The sequence below is a fragment of the Sorex fumeus genome, unplaced genomic scaffold, assembly GCF_029834395.1.
Source record: "Sorex fumeus unplaced genomic scaffold, SorFum_2.1 ptg000115l, whole genome shotgun sequence".
NCBI lineage: Eukaryota > Metazoa > Chordata > Mammalia > Eulipotyphla > Soricidae > Sorex > Sorex fumeus.
In genome coordinates, this window is record NW_026606172.1 from 6,708,709 (window position 1) to 6,735,920 (window position 27,212).

Below are 27,212 nucleotides of genomic sequence, written 5' to 3' on the forward strand. Positions count from 1 at the left end.
CTCTCTCTCAATATATATATATGTGTGTGTGTGTGATATATATATATATATATACATATATATATATATATATATATATATATCAAGTAAGGCATTTGCCTTGCGCACAGCAAACCAGAGCAACCCGGGTTTGGTTCTTCTGCCCCTCTCGGAGAGTCCGCCAAGCTACTGAGACTATCTTGCCCGCACGGTAAAGACTGGCACATTGTTATTAGAAAATTTTGAGTTCCTTAGGGGTTACTCCTGGCTCATACACTCAGGAATTACTCCTGGCAGTGCTCGGGGTCATATAGGATGCTGAGAATTGAACCCAGGTTGGCAGCATGCAAAGCAAATGCTCCCCGTTATGTATTTGATATGCCAAAACCAGTAACAACAAGTCTCACAATGGAGACGTTACTGGGCCCTCTCGAGCAAATAGATGAACAACGGGAGGACAGCGCTACAGTTCTACTAACCAGTTATCAGCTCCTAGCAAAGCAATATATATATGCATATTTGTATATATACATACATATGTATATATATATGTCTTTTATTATATCTATAGGACATGGAAGGGATTATGGTGTCACCTGAGATAGTATTTGTGTTATTTGGTGTTTAGGAGTTGAAAATAGCCAAAGGCACAGAATGAATAATTCATAGCAGAAGTTGTAAAGTTAGTAAGTACATATTTTCATGGAAATAAATTCAATTTTAAAGAGCTACATTTTACAAAGGGATATGAAATTAGATTGTGTCATCAAAATGTGAGTACTTTGATCGCAGATTCCTCTGTCATGGAGGTATCAGATTTTTGTGGGATTTTGACACTTTGAAATACCATAAAATATACAACATTTCTGATCTTTGAAAGATAGGTATTATTATGTTCTCATTTGATTAAATTAACAAAGAGCTACACATTGTTATTAGAAAATTTTGAGCTCCTTTTTTTTGTCATTTTCTGGGTCACACCCGGCAATGCTCAGGGGTTACTCCTGGCTCATGCACTTAGGAAATACTACTGGCAGTGCTCAGGGACCATATGGGATGCTAGGAATCGAACCCAGGTCAGCAGCACACAAATCAAATGCCCTGCCAGCTGTGCTATTGCTTCAGGTCCCTTGAGCTCCTTTTTTAATAATTTTTTCCCAAATATATAAAAATGTAGACCATATTTCTCTTTTGAGAGTAAGACGTGCATATATTTCTAATATGTCAATTCTTTTTGTTTTTTATTTTGGGGTCACACTCGATGTGCTCAGGGATTACTCCTGTCTCTGTACTCAGAAATCACTCCTGACAGGCTTGGAAAACCATATGGGATGCCAGGAATTTGAACCTGGGTTAACCATAATCAAGGCAAGAACCCTATATTCTGTACTATCACTCTGCCCCCCTTAAAAGTCAATTTTGATAGATAAAAGTTTCTATCATTAATGTGAGCTGTTAGAGAATTCTGGGAGCATTATATTGTTTCCCATCGGTTTCATGAGTTTTAATTTTCTATATCTTTTTATCATTGCATACCAGTTTCATACTGTGTGAAGAAATATTTCTTTAATCTTCTATATGTTCCTATGAAACACACACTTCCTCTGTCTAAAGATTTTGTCTGAGAAAAACAAAATGAATGGAAATTGTAAAGCATTTGCAGAATACATGTATTGTGAATTTTTTCGAAGCAGCCCTCTCTCTCCTACAAGCAGTGCTAAACAGAAAGCCAAGGGTCCCTCCCTGCAATTGTTGGCTACATGGGCAATGCCAAGGACTGAGGTTATGTTGCCCCTCAGGCCCTGTTGTTTTGGACCATCTAGGCAGTGAGTGGGACTCCAAGCTGCACTTGATGCCCAGGGGACTATGAGGTGTTGAGGATCAAATTAGGATGTGGAACATGTTCCTTAGCCTCCATATATTCTCTCTGGTTGGTAAATATTTTAGCAAAAAACTGACACAGCTCATCACAATGATCACTCTTCAAAAGAACCAGCTTCCTAAATTTTTGAATCACTGTATTACCCATATCTATTTTTTTAATCAGCATAATCCATCAGTAGAGTGGATTATCTGTTGTATATGAAGGTATGAACATGATGGAATGTTACATAATTTATTTCATAATATTCCACTAAATCATAGGTTTCTTTTGTTAGGGTTTGAGTTGGTGATATAGACCACAGTAGTAGTAATAAATGGAATTAAAATTGCATCCAGGATATCATTCCTATTTAGTATTCTTTCTATATATTTTTAATTTGCTATGTATCAAAACTTTCTTTAATTCCCTTTTGGTTTGGGAGTCACCAAGCAGTCTTCAGAGACTATTCCTGCCTCTATGCTTAGGTGACACCTGATAGTGCTTAGAGGACCATATGTAATGCTGGGAGTTGAACTGGGGTCAATCACATGCATTAAAATATTTAAAGTATCTTTAAGTTTCACGAAAAAATAATGTAATTTTAAAAATATATATTAGCAGAATATCTTAAAGAAGCATAGTTTTTTTTTGGTATTACCATAGTGTTGTTATATAATGTCTCTTTTATAAACTAAATTTTCTATGCAAATGTTAATTGCAATTATGAAATTACAAAGTTGATTATCTAGAAAGTATGAGTTTCATGTAAATACAGTATTAGGAATATGTAAGAGTGGATGGTTTGGGGTATTGGAAAAACTAGTGTCTATAAGTGTATTACTTCACATGTAAGTTCCTTTCAGATATGTTGAACTTGATTTTTAATATGGTATCAATTTACTAATGTATATTATTGCATGGCTTCTTTTGTTGGGAAGACACAAATTTAAAATGTTATTTAATAAAAATAAATCAATACAAAATCTTGCCTTGTATTTACAGATAAATTTTAATGGAATATTTCATGGTCTAACACAAATATCAGACCTGATGACACTAATTCTTGTACAGCCTTTGGCTTACCCTGTATAACAAAATCTGTTAAAGTAGGCTATAAAATACCTTATGGTAAGTGAACTTCCAAAGACACAAAGAAAATCCTCCATAAATTTAAAAGTTTATCTCAAGTTTTTGTTGGCATAAGCTTAAAATGGATATATTATTATTTGCATTATCTTAGGTAGTTGAAATATATAATACTGATTAGAGTGTGAAAATTGAAAAAAAAAGTTTAGGTACTTTTGCTTCTGTCCCTAGTCAACATTAGTAAACATACACGAGTGAATGTAAAATTACCTTTACAGAGTTTTGAAAATTTGGCAATCCTCAAGCAAATTTCCCTATGTCAACAATAGTTTTTTACTCATTCATATTACAAGGTCCATCCATAGTTTCCAGAGAGTAATGATTAAATGTTTAAAAATAAAATAACATTTATTTTCCTACTGATTAATTTTTTAAAACTGTCATTTAGAAATTTACAAGGAAAATGGGCATCATTGAGCAAATTTAACATGAATGGATAATGTATGCGATTGAAAAAAGATATGCAAAGTAAAGTATGTGGTATAAAGAAATGTTTTGTAGCATCTTTTATAACCTGTCAGTGAGAAAAAAGAAAGTTCCATCTTTCAACGTCTGCTTCCAAGCCTAGGAAAATGAACTAAATGAATAGACAATTCAGTAATGTCCAACAGATAACTAAAATTCAAATTTTATTTCTCCATATGTATCAGACAATTTTTTTTCTGACAAGACTTTACTGAAAGATGAAGTGCAAATGGGAACCCTGTAAGAATGTTTATAAGAGTTGTACATGACAAATTTTAAGCGCCACTAAGTACACATTGAATACTTTGTAAGTATATAGGCATATCAACATGCAAGTGTCATGTACCTAATATTACAATATGCATTTTGTTTTTGAAAATGTTATTGATAATAGTAGATTCAATAATCGTGTTAATTTATTTTCTGTGCAATATATTTGATTTTTGGCTAATCTCTTTTACAGCACAGAATTTGTTCTTATTCTGTTAGAAATATACCCTTCCAAAAGTTATGAATTTCATGTCATTTAAATAGAACATTTTATTTTTGAAGCTACATTACTGGGAACATCACATTTGTGGGTACCATTTTCAGAGATAAGTCTTTAAATTATTTTTAACATGGCAGACTTGTTCCAATGTTGGTTATGCTGAAATATTTATGATAAAAATGGAGCTTTCTTGAGGGAATATTTTTTGGTTGAATGGAAAGCTAAACAACCAATTCACAAACATTGATGTGAACTGAATATGAAGAAAATAGGTCAGTTTCCCCAAATTCACAAAACCTTGTGTTAATATTTAACTGCATCATTGAATCTACAATAAGTACAACAGGTACAGTTAAATAAATTTGTAAAGAGATTAAAATTTTATACATTGTTAAGGAGAAAGAGTAATAGCTTTGAAAGTTTTCTAAATTATGCTTCTATTTGTGAGACTCATTCAATACATTTGAAACACAGAGGAAAGCAAAAAGATAAAGAGATAACAATTAGTTTACATTTCATAGTTTTTTTTAAACCAACTGGCGACCACCAAAACATTTTATTGCATATAACTTTAACTATCAGCAAATATAAAGAGAAAGTGTCTACTATCATCATGTACAAGGAAAAGCATCTGAAGAAAGAAAACATTAGAGGTTTGACAGTACTGTGTAGAAGAGAAGTGTAATGTGGCATTTCATACCGCACTTAAAAAGTCCGTGTAGGAATCTCTGCTGTTCTGACCCTGGATGTGGGAAAAGTGCTTAAGTGCTGAGCCCTGGTAGGTTTTTCTTTTGCCCCTGCAATCTTCAAATGTCTTTTAACTTTTCTTCTTTTTAAATATACAGTATATTTTCATGGGGGAAAGCAGTGTTTTTTTTTTTTTACTTTACATATTTTTCACATTTGGATCCATTCTCTACAAAATGACCATACATTTCTTGTAACTAGCATATATATGTACATATAGATACATATATGTTCCACATATATGGAAAAGATGGTAAAGAATGGATCAAATATTATTTGTCACAGAACCACATAACATAGAAACATCTTACTTTAACTAACATATTTTATAGATCCAGCATCATAATTCGAGACATGATTTTGTATCTTTTTTCCACTAGAGGAAAATCTGCTTTGAAAAATGTTATTTCCTTTCAAAATAATTATTACATTGTTAAAAAAAATCATACCATGTCTAAGAAGACAAAATAAAGTGGGCATTAGTGGCAATACTTTGCATTTACTATTTATTTATAAGAAGTGATTTTAAGTGCTAACTTTTTTTTTGTTCTACATACTACTTGCATAATACTTTTGGGAAAATAATATACATTGTTTTCATTTAAACAACAGTATCAATGTATAATACATTGTCGCAATTTAAATATGAAATGTCTGATTGGATTGCAAAGTGTTGCCACTGAAATATTTTTTAATCAACACAGTTATATTACATTGAAATATTAAATAGGCATAAGAAGAACTATCCTTATAAAGTTATGGTCCTTTGCCTATAGGAACATTTAATGATAGAAAAGGAAAAAACAAATGCAGATCAATACACAGCTGAATACAGTAAAAGAAGTTGGCTTTTGAGATTTCCCAGGGGTAGGGAGTGGACTGTTAAGATAGTCCCAAAAGAGTGCGTCCTGGGATATCTTGTAAGTAGTTATTTCTTCTATTTATATTGAAGTATCATAGCCCATGTTAAAAGTGAGAGGTAGAAGGATTATTGTAAGTATGCATGGCAGAGAACTTACCAGCTATATCCAATAACTATTGCATTCAATATTAATCTCAATACATAAAAATGCTGATGAGTTTAGAACCCATTCTTATATGTTGTCCCCTTTAGCTCTCTTTATTATCTTGCTACTTTCAATCCATTGCCTTTGGAAGGGTATAAGTGCAAAGGGTATATTTGGGTTAGAATAGGAGAGAAAAAGAAAAATCAATCAATTTTATAAAAAAAAAAGACTCATTAAAAATGGATCTTAACTATTAAGGGTGGCCTATGTATATTCTTTGATTAAGTCCATATATTTCTATAATATACATACCACAGCCCATTAAAATATACCCAATAATCAAAGAAAGTTTTAAAATTCCAAATTTAAATAGATTTGAATCAAAATTTAAAATAAATTATTTCTTTCTCTCCAACATTGCTAAAATCTGGAACAAATAATCTTCATGTGTCACATAAGTAAGAAAACTTAAAGTAGTCTTTTTAATTGATTCTTTAATATGTGGGAACTGTGCATTAGAAATTTCTTGGATCTTTTTGAAGAATTCTTTAAAGTCCCTTTGCATTAAGTATTCAGCAATAGAATCGCAAATATTGCACTGAGTATTTTTCAATATTGCCAGCGTATATTTCAAAACAATTTCTATTATCTACACTAAGATTTCCTCTTTCCCAATATTCAAAATGCATATTATAATTACATGGGTATCCAACATCCATACACAGCAAGTACAAGATACTTACATGTACGTACACTGTAGTTACCTATATTTTGCATAGTTTTTAGTGTGTACTTTGTGCCACTTAATAAAAAGCATTACTCAATAATTTTTCATTAGGTGTTTATTTTAGCTGTGGTTGCCAGTTGTTTTTGATTTTTTTATGTTTATCAAAGATTACCATTTGCAAGGGGGAGAATATTGGGCATTTTAAGGGCTCTAATTGACAAGATGGTGGGGAAGTTGTAGTAAGATAGGAGGCTTTGTATTTTCTCCACAATTAAAAGAAATGTAATGTCAAATTTCAGTTCATCATTCTAAATTTTCCTAATGTCCAAGGGGGAGAAAAAAGAAAAAGAATTTAAAGTGTTCCCCTTAGTAACACTTTGCAATAAGTGGCACTAAATTACACGATAACTGCTATGTTACATGGAAGAGCCATCACCATCAACAGTTGCTGTACATGTGCCTATATGGAATCTCAATGCTGTTACAGTCATGAGTACATAATTACAAATGAGCCTGTCCTTTGAATTGAGATATTTATATTTTTACAAGGAAATAAAAAATAAATGAGGTGTTAGCTTCTTTGCCACTTTTAGGAAAGCTAATTTTCTTTCTCTACTTGTTATTTCAAATGTGGGGTTTCAAGGCAAGATAAAACATCTTGAATCGATATGAGATCATCCAGTTTCTACATTAATTCCATTTATCAGATTCCTTAAACTGTTTCTTGGATTCTCTGATAGAAGAAAAGTTGAAGTCTCTCTCTCTCTCTTTCTCTCTCTCTCTCTCTCTCTCTCTCCACACCCACACCCGTCCACCCATCCACCCGCCCACCCACATGCACACATATGCACACACACACACACAGTCATCACACACTCATGCCTACCATAAACACTTTTCTCATGCTCTGCATTTGCTCTTGTACTCACAAACTTTCCTTTTTCTTCCTTATTTTTATAATCACTCTATCTAGGACACTCAGAAATGGAAAAAAAGGGTATAAAGAGTATGCTGTTTACACGTTTCTGATGATGGGTAATCAATTTATGCTGTAAACAATACATTAGCAGAACATAACTACATTTGTTTAAAGAATAATGCTCAATATTCTACTAGGTGTGTATGTGGGGTGTGGAGTGGTTTAGGACACTCCTTACTCTGAGTTCTGGAGCTAATGGGCACACTAAACTGAGATAGAATTTGCCTTTATGTGCATACAAATATGAATGTTTCAGACACTGTGATTGATATGATTCCACTAAAATGTTACCTCATTTTTCCTGATTTTTAAAATGTAAAATTTTTAATTAGTAAATACAAAGTGTTAAGGATAAGAACATATCATTTAATTGCTTAGCTTTCAATAATAAAAATGATACCTAATTCAAATTCTTTTAAGTGAACTGGGAAAACATTTTATTAGAGCCCACAAATAATATTACACAAGTTACTGGTTTTTGTTTCTTTGTTTGTTTGTTTTTAGATTTTCTTTCATAGAGTTCCAGTGAATTTTTTCTATTACTCTAAAGCGTTAAAAGAGTCAAACATTTTGAAATGCACCAATTTGAGATTTCTAATTTTATACTGCTATAAATAATTATTGAGTTATTTAGGCAACACTTTAGCAGTTGGAGCCAAGTAGAATATAGATGAAATGAAGAGGGATGTAAATACAGCATCGATGAAGAGTAGCAATTTTGTAAGTGCATCCTGAAATTAGGCTTTAAATAGCAATTGATGATGCAGTTTATACAACTTACTTCTGTAATAAGGACCTTTCAATTTTGTACTAACAGGATGAATTTTGCTTTGTGGAGTCTTTCTAAAGATTATGCATTGAAAGATATGAACAGTTTATAAACCTATTCTAGTTTCAATGTGTCTAGTAGCACCTACCTGATTCTCTCAAACTACCATACTATATTAACATATTATTGCATTTTTCCACAGATGGTATGGAGTGAACTGTAAAAACAAGCATGCAATCACATCAATGCAGACTTATTTCCTTAAAATGTCATACTGTATATGATTTATTATGTTAACACTCAACCACATCATATTATTTATGTTCTGTATATTCTGAAAAAGTGCTGCTTGACTGACATCGTCCTTTTTCCTCTTGTAAGAAATCAACAAGATAAATGCTTCAACAATAAAAAACAATTTAAAAATTCTAAGGTTTTTAAAAGATTTATACTTCTGATAAATAATCTATGATACAGCACCCTTGTCTTTCATTTGATATTAATACATGATGTCATACTCAACCATTCTCATTCCCCAAAAATAAATTCCAAGCTATTATTTTTCAAACCATAGGCCATCATGTCTTTCAGACATCACAAGTATAGCTACCATGTTGTCATATTTATTTTCTTCTTAAAGGTGCAAAGTTTGTGAATGGGAAAATAATTTTCATTTAACTGGATTTTTTTAATCTTTAGCATATAATAAATTTAATTAGAACTAATCTAGCATAATTGAATTACTAGGAGAAATAATATGACTTTAGATTGACTCTGTGTCGTATTTAAGAATACAGCATTGCTTAATGGTTAAATACATCAAAATTTCAGAAATAATTCAGAGAAAGAGACTTTCACCTTGGAGTTAAAAGCATGGCAGAAATTCTCTATCACTCACTGTTTCATAAGTTTGTACCTCACAAAATGCATAGACAGGAATTTAATATAAAGAATTAGTTCATTTATACAGAAAACATATCTTAAACACGTCTTTTTGGCAAACCAACACAGGTATGCAGTAGTAGAACTGCCAAATTAAAATTTGTAATTTTTAGCAAACTAAGAGTGTATTTTTAGGTTATTATTCCACTGTGGTTGCAATTTAAAACCTGAGGCTGTGCACTGGTTGTTAGCTTAAAATTACCTTTCCTTAGAACATTGTGCTTCCATTGTATAACAAAAAAATTAACAAGAACTAGAAAAATTTGTTGTTGAACAGTGCTAGGACATACAGACAAAAATACTAATACAGGTTATCTACTTATAATATTGGTTTAAGTAATAATATCTAAAGGGATATCATGGACATTAGAAAATGCTTACTTATGACTGAATTACCTACAGCCAAAAAAGTTAAATATGTATCAAATAATGTTTAATTGGATTTATTATATGCACTATATACAGATACTAAAATGTCTCAAAATTGTGCCCTATGGATACTTCAATTTTGTTTCGGAAGGTGAGTTCTTGTGGAACAAATAAATTATAGAATCAAATTAAAGAAATGAATGAAATCTTTGTTATTCCCAAAGCAGTGAAATATTTGGGAGATTTATTGGTAAATGAAGCTAAAATAACCTAATGGTTGAATCTATATAATAATATAAGATGTCATGTTATGATTGCAGTCCATACAACATGGCCCCTGTATCAAATACTATAAATTTAAATAGAAAATTGATACAGCCTTACAGTGTAATCTCACATTCCAGAATCTACACTACAATGTTTTCAGTTTGTGTTTTCTAGGGCATATGTTTTCAAACATGTCTTTGAAAATAGACATGTAGAAAACATTTGTAAACCTCTAATCTGATTAAACTTAAGCTGATTAGGTATTTACCTAATCCCCTCCCTTGTGAAAGCTGACCAGTGGCAAACCGACGATGTCTATGATTTAAAGGGGGGAAATGAAAGGGAGAAAAAAAAACTAGGCATACATTTTTTCAATGTATAAAAACAATTCAATACCATGATCCAAGGAGGTGATTAACATTGTTAAGGCTGTATATTCAAGCACTGTATGTTAAAAGAGCAATGGTGTGGAATTTAGGCAGTAAGAAATGTCCTGCATTGTGGATGGTACAGTAATAAAAGAATGATGCTTTCAACAGCTGATTGTTGGTATACACTGGCTACTGAGAGCAGTACAGAATGGAAGTTAATAAAAGTAGCAGAAGATGGTAGAAATGAATTCTGAAAGATGATAGCCAGTTTCTCCAGCAGCCAGCCTGGTAAGTAAAACTCAGAATCTTGGCCTGCATTTTAAATGAAATACTCTTTTTTCTCTTCAGCATTGACTTGGCTGCCTTCAGCATTGATAATGGCTGTGTCAGCATCTGGTGCATCTTCAGCTCCTTTAGCTTCATTTGTTAAATACGTTCCTATGGGCATTGGACGAAACATATGTTAGTTCTGAGAGACTGATAAAATAGCCAGCATTAAAACTACAGTAATTTATTTAGCAAGAAACTTATGTCAGATTTCTTGTATGTGGAAATGTATTCTGAGATTTAACAATGCACACAATTCATCCTTCCCAAGTTGCATGCTTTCTTTCAGTGTTCAGGTATACAATATATATGAAGTTGTGTCCAGGTTAACTAGAAGTAACAGCTAAATGGGTGTGGGTAATGAGTACTTTGATTTTCTTAATGCTGGATACGGACCATGTGATCCATGCAGCTGTAGCAATCAGAGTCCTTTGTTAAGATGCTGATAATGATCACATCAAATATGCCACCATTCATTTTGGAAACTCCACTTAAAAGTAGTTATATCAATAGTTTCTACCTAGCCCATTGCAAAACATCACATACTTTCCTTAATAATACACACACATGTCTATAAACTTACAAATAAAAACATTAATTCTTTTCTGTCACTGGATTTCAACTCTAGATTGATAAATTTTTTAAAAATAAGTATTTTTTAAAGACATTGACTCATTCTGTGACTTTTGACCATTGAAAAAACATTATTTTTGTAAGGCAACTTAAATTCAATATTGAGAAAAATTTTCACAAATTCCCTGAAATAGTTTAGTGTTTATGTGATTCTTTTCTCTTCCTCACATTCTCTCTCTCTCTCTCTCTCTGTCTCTCTCTCTCTCTTCTCTCTCTCTCATGAATACACACAAAAACACCCATATAATATTTCAAAATAAATTTAGTGTTTGGTATTATTTTATCAAAGTTAAAAATACTTAACATTGTCAAGTTATTAAATATAACCAACCTTTATGTCTCGCCAGATATCGACCAAGCAGAAATATAGAGCACAGTGTGACAAACACCACTACAGCCACTATTCCTCCTATAAGAGCATGATCAGGACCAGTCTGGCCTGCCAGAGCATTAGGATCTAGAAAAGACAGGAAAATGTTGTTCAGGATAGTTACTATTTAATCACAGAACACATATTGCATCAGAATCAGATATTTAAAAAAATAACACATTTCCATTATAATACATTATCTCAATTATATAGTCAACACATATTTCCTTTATGCACTAATTCACAAGATACCTGCAGATACTGACTACTGACATTTGCATTTTATGAAAGAAACTAGGTAAAGAAATATGCACACGATAAAGTATTGTGCCTTTCCTTCTTTTCATCGTTCACCTCAAAGTACAGATTTCTTAGTGTGACAAATACAACTCTGAACTGTAATATATTTTTATTATTGGAAATATTACTTAATCCTAAAAATTATTTGCGATGGCTTGGGAAGATGATTCAAAGGGCTGGAGTTCATGATCCATGAATTTGACCTCTGGCAAAATAGATCTGCTGAGCATTATAAGGAGAAACCCCCCAAGCGCTGATCTTTGGGTAACCTTCAAGCAATATTGACCAGAAAACATATCTATCTATACACAAATAAATGTAGTATAGAAATCACATCCATCGATGCTTGGGGATATTTGGGGGCAAAGATCAAACTCATGGCAAATCAAACTGTCACAGGAATGGTTGAAGATAACCTTTTGAAACGAACTCCCAAAAATGAACTCCCAAAAATGAACTCGCCAAAATGAACAAAAATCTATTTAGATATGGAGAAGAAGGGGCCTGGCAACTGAGCACTGAGGAACTATCCTTTTAAAGGTCCATTAAAAGGAAATGCTTCCAGCAGAACAGACTGAGAAGGAGAGAACAGTGGAGTACTAAGAGATTTGGGAAAGTATACAGTAATTGAGCTAATTAAAGAATATACTAAGGATAGGGCAGTGCTACTGTCAAGCATTTATGTCAGTTATTTTTCATAAGAGTAGGAAGATGAAAATTCAATAATGAGGCTTAAGTGTCTATTGGACCTTAATGGAAATAATCAGAAACATTTATATTAATCATATGTTTTTACATTTTGCCTTCATAAAATAGGCAAATAAAATAGAAATATATGATCCCTGTCATAGACTACCTATTATCAAAAAGCAAGGTAAAGACTGAAATATATTGGCGTATCAAAAATTTGGCCATCAACGACCAAGACTCAGAGACTATAAAAACCAGCTCCCGGAAGAGAACAGTGCAGTCTCCTGCTCCTGTGCCTGGCTGTCCTTGCCGGGGCCCCTTGGAGGGGAGCGGGTTGAGCTTTCCTCCCCGCCCCGACCAGGGCTCCGGCAGCCAAAGACCTCCAGGACCAGCCACCACCATGCTGAGACCACTCTCCGCACAACTGAAGGTACCGGCAAAGGAACAAAGGCAAGCGGGACCCGGGCCGAGATCTCCAAGCCTACTCGAATTGGAGTCGAGCATCTTCCACCCAGATCGGGGCTGAGCATCCTCCACCCAGATCCTCCAAATTCCAGTAGGCGGGAGTCACACCCAACAACTGGCCCCCTGGCGCCGTGTAATCCCATCAATAGCCAAGACCCAGAGACTATAAAACCCAGCTCCCAGAAGCAACATCTTATTATCTCATTCCTACTTTGGACAAACTGGCAGGCTACCAAATGTAACCTGCCCACACGGCAGAGTCTGGCAAACTCCCCATGGTGTTGGGTAACATTGCTTTGTCCTTCAAGAAACTTAGGTTTAATCTGGTTACACCCATTAATCTGGTTACACCCATCAATCTGGTTACACCCACCACAGTGCTCCAGAGGCACTTCCACTTCCATTGTGTTTACATGTAAACATGTAAACAGTCTTCCCTATGCTCTCCTTCCCACCCAGTTAATCAGCTTTCCCCTTAATCAGACTTTGTTAATTTGTAAGATCAGTTTCCCAGAAATCTATGATTTTATATTTATGAGTGAAATATTGCCTTTCTCCTCTCCCTATGCCTTATGAATAGTTTACCTTAAAGTAATATCCTTTTTGTATAGATACAGGAAGACCGTTAACATTATGCTTTGTAATTTAGGATTTGATTGGCCTTGAATATTATTCACTCCCGGGCATCTTTTTCGACTTAAGCCTCAGTTGCCCTTAGTTCCTAACACCCCAAAAGCAGGGTCCCGACGAGGGACTGAATGGACCCAGGGCAAGCAGTGAGCTACCCTGGCAGCGAAATGGGCCAGGCCAAAGTGCCACAATTCTTAACTATAAGTTAAGAGTTTGATCATGGACAAATGCTGTCATGATCCAAGGTAACGACAAGACTAGGATCCTGCTAGGGGTGGGAAAGACTATCTGGCCTGAGCACCGTAGTCCGAGATCAAGATGGCCCTAGGAGAGCAATTCTATAAGTTTAAGATATTTCTTACTGTATCCATACAAAATGATTTATATTATATTCTTGTACGCTTGTCGACAAGGAGAGGAGAGGCACGCCCATGGGATTCTGCTCTAGGGTGGGTCCTCCTGCTGAGGAAGGATCTGTCCTAGGAGTGGTCTTCCCTGAGGCTAAAATTTCTACCCCTGTTGATCTCTACCCCTATTGACTGTGACCACACCTATGTAATTGTTTTCCCCAATTCCTCTTGGAGGGAGATATAAGGAGACAGTAGATTGGGCAAGGGGGGGCAGAGATAGAGGGCAGAAGGAAGAAGAGAGTTCAGAGAGGATCAGAACCCAGACTCCAGAGAAGGAGGATGAAGGGGAATGGAGAAGGAGAATGAAGTAGCTGGGGGAGGAAGAATGGGGGCAGAGATAGAGAGACAGATGAGGAGAGAATCAGAATAAACTACGACTAATACCTACCAGCCTGGCCCTCGTTCCTTCCTCTGCCTGACCATCACCATCGACCTCTCCGGGGTGGGAGAAGGGTGAGACTACCGAACGCGGGTGGCGGGAGAGATAGAGCCACCGCCGCTGAGTTGGGTGCCGTGCCCCCTCTTTGTGTGAGTTTACACACCATGGTATACACAATATGCCAAATACCAGTAACAATGATGGGTCTCATTCTCCTAACCCTGAAAGAGCCTTGAATATGGCACTTTTTATAAAAACTCAGGGCTAGGACGAAGGAGACGTTACTGGGGCCTGCTCGAGGCAATCGACGAACAACAGGATGGTCATGATCGTGATCGTGATTGTGCTAAAGAAGCACATGTCTAGGTGGGAAAAGTGGTTGATTATCTCAAACTAACGCTGGATGCCCAAATTTGGTAAAAGCAAACTATATACTCCTTATAGCACTGTCTGTAGCACTGTCCTCCCATTGTTCATCGATTTGCTCAAGCGGGCCCGGTAACACCTCCAATGTGAGACTTGTTGTTACTGTGTTTGGCGTAACGAATATGTCATGGGGAGCTTGCCAGACTTTGCTATGGGGGTGAGATACTCTCAGTAGCTTGCCAGACTCTCGAAGATGGGCGGAGGAATCGAATCCAGGTCTGCCAGGTCAGCTGCATGCAAGGAAAATGCCCTACCCACTGTGCTATCGCTCCTTATGTAGGACAAATTCTCAACCACCTATATCAGATATTATCTGATAAGTTTGTCACTGTCACTGTCACTGTCACTGTCACCCCGTTGTTCATCGATTTGCTTGAGTGGGCCTAGTAACGTCTCCATTTTGAGACTTGTTGTTACTGTATTTGGCATATTGAATACGTCACGGGTAGCTTGCCAGGCTTTGCCATGCGGGCGAGATACTCTCAGTAGCTTGCTGGGCAATCTGAGAGGGGTGAAGGAATCGAACCCGGCTCAACCGGGCTGGCTGCACGCAACTAAAACACCCTACTGCTCTGCTATCCCTCCATCATGACAAGTTTAAATTCCCCATAACATAGATATGAACAAAGCAAAAAAGAGTGAACAGAAGAAAATCCAGTTTCTTCAAGGAACAACAACCATTATCACATCTGAGAAGAATTTTAAAACTACCCAGCCATGTTTTCAAAATTGCTATGGATCAGTGACTAGCCAGTCCATTCTTTTTGTATTGTCATATGAGGGCTTTCTCATAGGAAACAACCTCATGACTGTTCCGTTATTTTGTTCTGTGCATTGGTGGAGAGTAGCCTTAATGATTTCCCCTTTGTTTAAGTTGTTTCTGAATCAACATATCCAAATGTAAAGTTGATTTGCATATATAAAGCTCTTGGTCTTGATATGAGTGGGATTAGCAGGATGGATGGGACTTTAGACTTTTTCTTTCCTTTACCTCCTTTATTTTTTTAATTTAATTTTTATTAGTGAAACACCATGAGGTACAGTTGTAGACTTACAAATTTTTGTGCTTGGATTTCAATTATACAACGATCAAACACCCATCCCTCCACCAGTGCCACCACCACGGGTCCCAGTATCCCTCCCATCCCCCCAACCCCCCACCCCACCCTGCCTCTGTGGCAGGGCATTCCCTTTTGTGTTCTCTCTCTCCTTTTGGGTGTTGTAGTTTGCAAAAGAGGCATTGAGTGGCAATCATGTTTGGTCTATAGTCTACTTTTAGCATGCTTCTCCCATCCTGGGAGGATCCTTCCTCCTTTTTTTTATTAAATCATCATGAGACACAGTTACAAAGCTTGGTTTGATTGGGTTTCAGTCATACAATGTTCCAACACCCATATCTCCACCAGTGTACATTCCCCACCACCAATGTCCCCAGTATCCACCTACTAGCCAACCCACCTCACATCTACCCCAAATTTTTTTTAGACAGGACCCAAAAGTGTTTTTATGTGATAAATGAGGTTCACTTGATCATTTGACACCCCATTACTCATCGATTTGCTAGAGCATGCGCCAGTAACATCTCCATTTGTCCCTGTGGAGTGCTAGTGTAGCACAACGGTATCTGCTCGCTCTAGGAACACAAAGAACCTCAAATCAATTGTTCAGAGTCTTGATGAAGAAGTCTGACCATCTCGTAGGTGGGTGGCTCCGGGATCTTTTGACATCCCGTGGAATCCAGTCAGTAATGGCTCTAGTCCAGCAGTTGTCTCCAAATCGCATTACCTGTCCAGCTGATCTGATTTTCAATGTCTTGGCAATGAGACAGCATCCCTGATTCTCGATCACTGACAGAGGTCGGAACTTTGGATTCTTTCTCTCACTTGAGTGAAATGTGATACTCCAAGCATACCTCTTTCAATTCCTCTTTGGGAGACCCAAATAGCGTTCTCATCCTGTTTTCATAGGGCCCAGGTGTCTAAGGCATATGTTAATGCAGGAAGAAGAGTGAAATCCAATAGATGTGCCCAGAGCTGGAGGTTCTTTGTCCTCTTAGCTATTTCTTTTACTCTCTTGAAAGCGTTCCAAGCCGCTGTCTTCCTCCTGTGCAACTCAGGTGCCAGGTCATTTGCCATGTTGACTTTTCAACTTAGGTACACATAACTGTTGCATTCGGAGATGTTCATTCTGTTGAGAGCAAATGGAACATCAGGAATGAGTCTGTTTCTCATAAACATCTCCTTCGTGAGATTCAGCTGCAGTCTGACCTTTCCACACTCACAGTTGTAGTCGGCCAGCATTTGTGCCATTTGGCTATGTTTGGTGTTATTAGAACGATGCCATTGGCGAAGTGGAGGTGGTGTAGTTGCTGACCATCTATCATCACTCCCATTCCTTCCCATTCCAGCCATCGCATGTCATTCTCAAGAGTGGCACTGAAGAGTTTTGGTGAAATGACATCACCCTACTGAATCCCTTTCTTGACATAGATGATCGTGTCCTTGTAGAATGGTGAGATCCTGGTAGTGAATCCACAATACAGCTCATGGAGGACCCTGATGTATTGACATTGAAGGCCCTGTTTGGCTAGGGCCCTGATGACTGCTTTTGTCTCAACAGAATCAAAGGCCTTCTTTAAATCAATGAACCTTAGACAGAGTGGCATCTTATACTTCCAAGAAACCTCAATGAGCTTGGATATCATGTGGATATGGTCTATTGTGCTGAATCCTTCTTGGAATTTGGCTTGCTCTCATGGTTGTCCTTCATCTAGTGTACTGCCAATTCTATTCAGGATGACTCGAGTGAATAGTTTGTAGATGACAGACATCAGGCAGATGGGGCGATAGTTGCCAATGTCATGGATGTCTCTCTTCTTATACACTAGAACAGTCCTGCTGGTTTTCCATTGGGATGGAACTTTGCATTCAGACAGGCAGCGTGTGAAGAGCCAAGCCAGTGCATTGATGAGTACTGATGGTAGGTTCTTCAGGTGTTCGGATCTGACCTTGTCTGGGTCAGGTTCTGTTTGCTTGCTTACAAATGAAATGGCATATTGAATTTTGGAAGGGAGAATGTTGGGAATGACTTATTTATCCTGCAGAATTTGGTATGTGGGCAGGTGGATGTGGCTATCGAACAGATCCGAGTAGAAATGATGGATAATCTTCTCCATTGCCCTTCTGGAAGATGAGATATCCATCAGGATGTCAGAGGGAAGTCATCTTGGTCTTGTATTTGGCAAAGGACAGGCAGGCATTGTGAATGCTTTGCCTGGTTTCTGCCGCATCTGCCAGCAGTGCTGCTCTTCACTCTTTGAGTTCTTCCTTTATCGCTTCTCTGCACTGCTTTGCAGGCTCGGACATTTGCTTCGGTTGCCTGAGGCTTGCACCAAGCCATGTTGACAAATGAGCTCAAGAGTGTTCGAAGACAGGCATCTTTTTAAAGCTATCTCTCTCTCTCGGTGTTCCTTGCACAATCATGGAGGTGCTAAACCAGTAGATCATATTTTTTGTCAATATTGTTGAGGGTGGCATCTTTTCATGTTGCCGCAGCAGTGACAAAGGGCAACTAGTTGGTGGTCATTCTGGGAGTTCTCTTCTTAAACTTTGCAGCCCTTTTGTCCCACTCCGTGAAATAGAATTTTGCACAAAGGAGATGGTGGTCCGACCCCATTTGGAGTTTTGGGACAACAGCATCATCGGTCAGGCAAAATTGTTAATTGAATATGATGTGGTCAATTTTATTGTGGAAACATCCACCAGGAGACTCCCATGTCCAACATTTAGATTCAGCCTTTTGGAACTGTGAGTTAACATGGATGGTTTTGGTTGACATGATGAACTCAGATAGTCTCTCATCCTGTTTGTTCCATCCTAGGTCATGGGTCCCGATGTGGAGTTCTTTGGTTGACATTCTCGGTCCTATCTTGGCATAATATCACCAACAATGATCTTGTAGGAGGTGTGGTCTTCTTTATAGAATTTCTCCAGCTCCATATAGAACTTATCAATTTCTTCTTCATCATAATTGAATGTTGGTGCATAGACAACATAGATAGAAACTTCAGGCAGTTAACCACATCTATTCAAGTGTATTCATCTGATTCAGATTGTTAGGCATTCAAATGAATCAGTATTGATGGCCAAGTTTATGTTGACAAGGACACTGACACCACTGATGCCTCTTTTGTCGCATGTTCGAGGAACAGTTCTTCTCCAGTGTCGCAAATGACTTTGTGACAGTGTTTGATGCCTTCTAATCTCGGTCAGAGCAATGTTGTCATAATTGATCTTTCGCACTTGCACAGTGAGGTCCTTGATGGATGCATCTGATGCCAACATACGTGCACTGAAAGTATAGACAGGCATTTTTGTCCTTCCTCGTTTTGGTAGCCTAGATCGACCTTGAGATTTTTTTCAGCCTGTCCTTCCTCATCGTCTTAATCATGCCATATTGATGTCTCTTTCAGGGTCATGGGAATGAGACCCACTGTATTTACTGTTTTTGGCATATCAAATACTCCATGGATAGCTTGCCAGGCTCTGCTGTGCAGGCAGAATACTCTCTGTAGGTTGATAGCCTCTCCAAGAGGGATAGAGGTCTTTAGGGCAGTCTCTAATCACCCTTGCAGGTGTTCCCATGGTTAAACCATATTTAACCCCATCAAATATGGTGCTGTAATCTTGAGTGATGGGTATTAAGTGTCTTATGATGTGTTGCCTCACCTTCACTACCTCCACTACCCAGCTACTGCCACTCTCCAGGCCGCTTTCCAGACGCTTGGGCCGAGATTCATGCACATGAAGCCTCACAGAACCAGGTAAGCGGAACTCTGTGATCTTGGACTCCAGACTTAATGGGACTCGGAAACAGAGATATTCTTCCTGCTCTCACCAATCCCCAGCAACCCAGGGATCACACCCAGAAGCCCCTCCCTACTGGTACCAGATAAATACTTCATCAGCAGACCTCCACCACCTTCACTACCTCCACTACCCAGCTGCTGCCATGCTCCAGACCGCTTTCTGGATGGCATGGCCACAGCCGCAGGACACATCATAAAAGAGGTTTAAAAAATTTGGTGCTCATAAGGGTATATCAGGACAGAAATATCTAGCTGATAACTCTTTTTTTCCCATTTTCACTTACAGTAAAATGAACACTTGTGATTTTTATTTTAGACACTCAGATTTCTAGGACAAACATGAATTTTTTCTGAATGTTTGGAGTCTGAGAGTTGTGTAAAAGATTTGCTTTCAAAACTCTGATGCTTACGAAGTGAAAATGTATTGCCAGTTCATGTAGATGACTCTGGAATCTTCCAGAATTCCATAGGGAACGTCACGGATCAGACAATGTTCTGGTTCTGTTTTTTCTGAAGCTGTTCTTACCTTGAGTGACTCTGATCTGGAATCTGTCTAGGTGGGTGGACCCTTGTCACTGTCTCCTAGCTGGCCTTGCTGTTCTGTGTCCTTCCACAGGGCCTCTCTGAGAATGGACCCCAGTTGTTTCCTCTGCCCTACCAGCTTTTCCTTCATGTCTGACCATGTTCATGTGTGTGTGTGTGGGTAAGATCCCTGTGCTCTGTACCTCGTTGCTGTCTGGGCATAAGAGCCATGCATATTTCTATCCTTGCTTAGGAGACAATGGGTTGAGGGAGCAGAGAGAGGGCAAAGGGAAGGAGAGAGAGGGAAGACAGAACAAGGGGGGGGGAGAGAGAGAGAGAGAGAGAGGGAGAGAGAGAGAGAGAGAGAGAGAGAAGGAGAGTTTTCTTTTCATTGTTTTTCCTTCTCTGTTTTTCCTTTCCTTTGCAGTGTGTGGGGGAGGGGGGAATTTAAGCTGTACTCAAGGTTTAATCCTGCCTCTGAGCTCAGTGTTCACTCCTGGCAGGGCTAAGTGTATCATACAGGGTAAAAAAAAAAGGTAAAGGCCCTCCCGTTGATCGTCGATTTGCTCGAGCGGGCCCAGTAACGTCTCCATTGGAGACTTTTGTTGTTACTGTGTCTGGCATATCGAATACTCTCGGTAGCTTGCCGGGCTCTCCGAGAGGGGCGGAGGAATCGAACTCTGGTCGGCCATGTTGGCCGCTTGTAAGGCGAACGCCCTACCCGCTGTGCTACCGCGATAGCACCTTACAAGCGGCCAACATGGCCGACCCGAGTTCGATTCCTCCGCCCCTCTCGGAGAGCCCGGCACCAGGGTTCAAACCTACGTCTGGCTTGTGAAGCAAGGGCCCTACAACATGTACTGTCACCCAACCTCACGTGCTTTCTTTTACCTGCTGTTATTTCCCACTCTCAGTAATTCCATTATCAAATCTTGATCCAACACCTTTTCGGGTGGGCAAGATGAAGATGACTGAATTAGATAAATCTTATATTGACTATTTTTATCTGGTGCTCCACCCTTCCTTTTCCACTATATCAAAATGAAAGCACAGGCAAGACAATCCTTCTACCTTCAGCGGAATACAAAGAAATACAAATTGGAGAGGAAGGAGAAACAGGATAAATAAATCTATGGGTTAATCATTGCCAATGTGGAGTATATGGAACAGCTTAGAATATTCGTAGTGAAATATTGAAGAAAACACTTTTACTACTATTATCCTATTACTATTATTGTCATTAGGAATTGAATGACACTCAGAGGTGCTCAGGTTTTCTTTCTCGCTCTTTGCTCAGGGTTTAGTCCTGTCCTTGCTCTGATAACCCTGCGTGAGATCTGAACCTGGTTTGTCATATGGAAGGTAATCATCACCACTGTACTTTCTCTTAAGCCAAAAGATTTACTTTTTGTTTTTTCATTTTGAACACAAGTGCTGTCCTCAGGGTTTATTGTTAATTCTGTGCTCAGGAAACATTCCTGACATGCTGGAGGAACCAACCATTTGTGGTTCCAGGGATTGAACCCGTTCTCTTTCTACTCTGTATGTGCCTTACATGATGAACTATTACTCTAGTACCAGAGGTTTTATTTTTTAAAACATAACATCAAAGAGTGCATCTGTTATCAAAGCTATTTATGTTCTATCTTTCTTTCTTTCTTTCTTTCTTTCATTCTTTTTTTTTTGAATCACCATAAGATAGACTATCAAAAAGCTATTCATGATTGAGTTTCAAGGATACAATGTTCCTACACCCATTCCTTCACCGGTGTACATTTCCAACCACCAATGACCCTAGTTTCCCTTCCACCATCTCCACCACCACCTCCTTCTCCCACAGGCCACAGAAAGTAGGAAACTTTCTTCTTACTTATTCTCTCTCCCTTTGTGCATTATAGTTTTCAATACAGGTATTAAGAGGTCATTTTGTTTGTTCAGGATATTCTATATTTTTATTGGGAATAAAATATATTATTTTTATAGCTTTTTTTTTTAACTCTTTGGCAGCTTTTGGGTGTGGATATGATTTCCAAGTCTTCTGGAAGTACAGAGAAATGGGGAGTGGTAGCAGTTCTGACATACCTGCATACCCAAATTTTCAACAGGTTACTATTTCATGAGGTCCATCGTGAGACAGTGGCCTCTGTTTGGGGTCATGTAAGAGATTTTGGATTGTGGGAGCAAGTGACAGCCTGGGCTTTGTTTGAGTGGGCAATTAGCTTATCTGCCCTTCTCCCCCATAACTTTGCCTCAATAGTCCAATCTGTTCAGCATAGTGCAGGTCTGAGATTAACTATGACATTTGGTCTATTTTGAGATTTATGTATGGGTCTCTAAAGCAAAACTGATAATTAAGCTTGTATGGCTGAGCTAGATGTGGTTTATGGACATGGCTCCTTCTTAATTAACTTTCGGTTGCTTAATTTCTCAGGAAACTTGATCTTTAGTTGTTGGAGTTTGGCTAAAGGTATAAGCGCAGTTTTGAGGTCTCAGGAAGCCTGAAGGCACCATCAGATTTCCAATACACTTGTCCTGTGTGTTCAGGTTTATCTGCTGGTGGTGCTGTGTCCCCTGGCTCCCAGTGACAACTGCAGCAGTGGCCCAAGCAGGGACCAGGCCAGGGACCAGGACTGCGGCTGTTCACAGCCCAAACACTCTGAGCAGGCTGCAGCAACCTGTCCAGCAAATCCTGACCAGGGGGCACACACCGCCATCCTGGGTTTCTAGACAGTTGGTGCTCAGGGAAGTTTTCCTCCATAGTATGCTGCGGGCAGTGCATGCTGGTCTGGGGATGAAATGGCAGTGCTGCCACCCTGATGGCAAATTGCTGTGGCCTCATGGTAGGAATGCATGCAACCCCTTAACTCCGGGACCCACGCTCTGTAATGGTGCTGAGTTGTATCCAAAGAGCCGTATTCATACCCATTAACAGTGCTGCTATCCATAGCCCCGAGAGCTGCAGCCACGCCACTACGATCCTCATGAGACCCACTCTGAGTTCTAAACGGCTCCACGGTTATTTTCCTTTAACTGTGCTCTCTCTGAGACAGATTATCCAAAGGGCATCCACATGCATAAATTTTGTAACCCCATTGGCTGTTCAGAGTGCTGAGAGTTCTCATCCTTCTGCCAGCTCCAGCACTTGCCACTGCACTGCCACCATCTTCACCAGAAATCCATGCTTATTTCTTATATTTGTCTTAATTTATGGTATTCAATGTAAAACTTAATAGCACTGTAGCACTGTCCTCTGTTGCTCATCAATTTGCTTGAGCAGGCACCAGTAACATCTCCACTGTGAGACTTGTTACTGTGTTTGGCATATCGAATACATTACGGGGAGCTTGCCAGATTCTGTTGTGTGGGCAGGATACTCTCCATAGCTTGCTGGAGTCTCTGAGGGGGGCAGAGGAATCAAACCCCAGGTCGGCTGCATGCAAGGCAAACACCCTACCCATTGTGCTATTACTCCAGTCCAAAACTTAATAATCAGAAAATATTAAACTTATAGTGCCTCTAAAGATTAAACTTGCAGTTCCATACCTATTCCTTTCTAGAATCTTCATAAATATAAATTTCAAGTACCCCCTTTAACCTGTTTCCAGATACAGAAAAGTTCATTTGTCAAATGTCTCTCATAACTGATCACTGTTTTGGAAACTGAGAAATCACTCTTCTTCATAAATATTCTTTTCCTATTTTATTTCCTAAAGCTTAGCCCTTGGAAGTGGTGCTATAGAATCACAGGACAAAAACATTTTTTTAATATTTTTTTTTTTTGTTTTTGCACTACACAAGTAGGTGCTCAGAGCTTTCTCTTCACTTTGTGCTTTAGAATTACTCCTGAAAGTGATTGGGGGACTGGAATTGAATCTGGAGTGTCCAGGAATTGAACCCAGGTCAGCTACCACACTAGCACACTGGTATCTCTTAGGTACCAGCATTTTTAATAGTTTTAATAGTTCTAGCTTACATTGCAGAAACGTTTTTTGGATTCACTCAATGTCAATTATTCTTAAGAGATTATTTGTCTCTATAGAGCACTAATGACTGAAGTTACAACGAAAACTTCTGTTCATCTGATCTGGAATTTTTTAAAATATTTTGCATTTACTAAACTATAGTTAAAATATTTCTACATTTAGTCATATTTAATTCATTAAATTTCAAATAGAGGACGTATCAGATATTAAACTGATAAGAACAGATACTACACTTGATCTTAGCCAAAAGGCCGAGAAGCGATAGCACAGCGGGTAGGGTGTTCGCCTTACAAGCGGCCAACATGGCCGACCCGAGTTCGATTCCTCCGCCCCTCTCGGAGAGCCCGGCAAGCTACCGAGAGTATTCGATGTGCCAGACACAGTAACAACAAAGTCTCCAATGGAGACGTTACTGGGCCCGCTCGAGCAAATCGACGATCAACGGGAGGGCCTTTAAGAGGGCTGGAGCGATAGCACAGCGGTAGGGCGTTCGCCTTACACGCGGCCAACATGGCCGACCCGAGTTCGATTCCTCCGCCCCTCTCGGAGAGCCCGGCAAGCTACCGAGAGTATTCGATATGCCAGACACAGTAACAACAAAGTCTCCAATGGAGACGTTACTGGGCCCGCTCGAGCAAATCGACGATCAACGGGAGGACCTTTACCTTACCTTACCTTAAATTTCAAATGCCTATTTTTTAAGTGATATCAGTTTTTCTGTTCGTTTTAAACAGCCTGCTCTTTAGCAATTTCTAAATTATTCATTCATGATATTTTCAGATATAGATATCTTGCAATTTCATAAATTCAAATCAATCAACTTCTGTTGCAGGTAGAGGGGGGCCATGAATGTACTTTTGGGAACTAATAATAAAAAGTAAGGAGAGATTTTCTAGCACTGAAGCAGTCCAAGTGTGAGAAAAACATGTATCTTTGAAACACAAAACCTGAGCTCTTTGAAGAAAAGAAACCACCCAGATTTAGAAGCTCATGGCACCACTCAGAGAAGGATGACTCCTCAGAAAAGGAGAAGCTATAGAACAGTTGAAAAGACTATAAAGGGACCACTAATAGCGCAAGGGATGAGTTGCTGAGATCATCAGTGAACAGTGCAAGGCTGTCCTTTGAAAAGTCCAGGTAGAATGTTTTTTTTTCCCTTTTGGGTCACACCCAGCATTGCACAGGGGTTACTCCTGGCTATGCACTCAGGAATTACTCCTGGCAGTGCTCAGGAGACCGTATGGGATGCTGGGAATCGAACCCAGGTCTGCAGTGTGCAAGGCAAACGCACTACCTGCTGTGCTATCGCTCCAGGCCACCCCAGATAGACTTTTATGTAAGCAAAAATTCCAGGGATGGGGGTAGGGGAAACAAATCAACATTCAAAAAATTTTATAAAAGCTCCTTTTTTTTGTTTTGTTTTTGGTTTTGGGGTAATTTAATTAGACAGATCTAAACTTATTCTTGTTTTTTTCTCTCTTTTTAAAATTAAATCACCATGAGATGCAGTTACAGACTTATAAACACTCATGATTATGTTTCAGTTATACAATGATCGAGTACCCATCCCTCCATGATATTCACACTAAAGACATCTTCAAGGATGAAACATCACTCACCAAGCAAGTGGAAACAAATATACGCAAATGGGGTTACATTAAACTAAGAAGCTTCTGCACCTCAAAAGAAACAGTAACCAAAATAGAGAAAGAGCCCATGTAATATTTACCAAATATCTGTCAGATAGAGGCTTAATATTCATGATATAGAAGACACTGGTAGAACTTTACAAGAAAAAAGCCTCCAACCCATCAAAAAATGGAAAGAGGAAATGAACAGAAACTTCCTCAAGAAAGAAATTCAAATGGCCAAAAAGCACATGAAAAAAAAAAAAGCTCTGCACTTCTAATCATTAAGAAGATGCAAATCAGAACAACAATGAGCTATCATCTTACACCAAAGAAACTGGTAGACCTCAAAAAGAACAACAACCAGTGCTGGCATGAATGCCTGGAGAAAGGGACTCTCATTCATTGTTGGTGGGAATGCTGACTGCTCCAGCCTTTTTTGGGAAAACAATATGGACATTCCTCACAAAGTTCCTTCTGAATACCATTCCAGGCTTGCTCTGCAAGCTGTGTTCTCTCTTGAACACATCTCATTTGTATCTTTGCTTGTTGTCTCCATTCTAGAGGAGCCCATGTTTTCTCTTGAACACATACTCACTCAGAAAAAGTGGAAGCACTTTTATGGCTCCAAATATTTTGCTTCTCATTTTACCAAGCTACTGGCAACACTGTTACGATATCTAATTTATTGATAAAGATTTTATTCAAGATGAGATATAAACGTATTGATTTATTTTACCATCTCGTATTATCATATTTTAATAAATATAAAATATGTTTTAGTCTGCGATATGAAACAAAAATATTAATTTTTATCTGTTACCTCATTGGCTCTAGAAATTCTGTTATTTTGATTACTTTCCGTAAATTGCACATCTTTCAATAGTACATTTTTCTAATCTATTCCATGTAAGGGATCTATATGTTCAAACAGACTTAGTCAGGATGGGAGATGTGTGCCGAAAGTAATGGACTGAACATGATGACCTCTCAGTGTCTGTATTTCAAATCATAATGCCCAAAAGTAGAGAGAGAGTATGGGGAATATTGTCTGCCATGGAGGCAGGGGGAGGGTGGGAAAGGGGGGTATACTGGGGAGATTGGTGGTGGGGAATGTGTACTGGTGAAGGGATAGGTGTTTGATTATTGTGTGATTATAACCCAAACATGAAAGCTTGTAACTTTCTCACAGTGATTCAATAAAATTAACAAACAAACAAACACTGTCCTTCCGTTGTTCTTCAATTTGCTTGAGGGGGCCCAGTAATGTCTCCATTGTGAGACTTCTTGTTACTGTGTTTGGCATGTTGAATACTCTCGGTAGCTTGCCAGGCTCTCCGAGAGGGGCGGAGGAATCGAACCTGGCTCGGCTGGGCTGACTGCAATAAAATAAAAAAGGGAAAAAAAAATACTTTATTGCATTGGAAGAAATTGAAGTATATTTTAAGAAACAGAAACAA

At 38.4% G+C, this 27,212-nt stretch overlaps 1 protein-coding gene and 1 pseudogene across 1 annotated transcript in view; both read right to left on the bottom strand.

Moving 5' to 3' along the window:
• Positions 1–9,836: 9,836 nt before the first annotated feature.
• CADM2 (cell adhesion molecule 2) overlaps positions 9,837–27,212 on the bottom strand; it is a 356,137-nt gene continuing 338,761 nt past the window's right edge. The window contains exons 9-10 of the mRNA XM_056135463.1: positions 11,414–11,539; positions 9,837–10,560 (exon numbers count right to left, since the gene is read on the bottom strand). Coding sequence (XP_055991438.1) covers positions 10,442–10,560; positions 11,414–11,539 — 245 coding nt within the window. The 3' untranslated portion in view covers positions 9,837–10,441. The remainder of the gene's footprint in view (positions 10,561–11,413; positions 11,540–27,212) is intronic.
• Positions 24,281–24,387, bottom strand: LOC130043200 (uncharacterized; annotated as a pseudogene).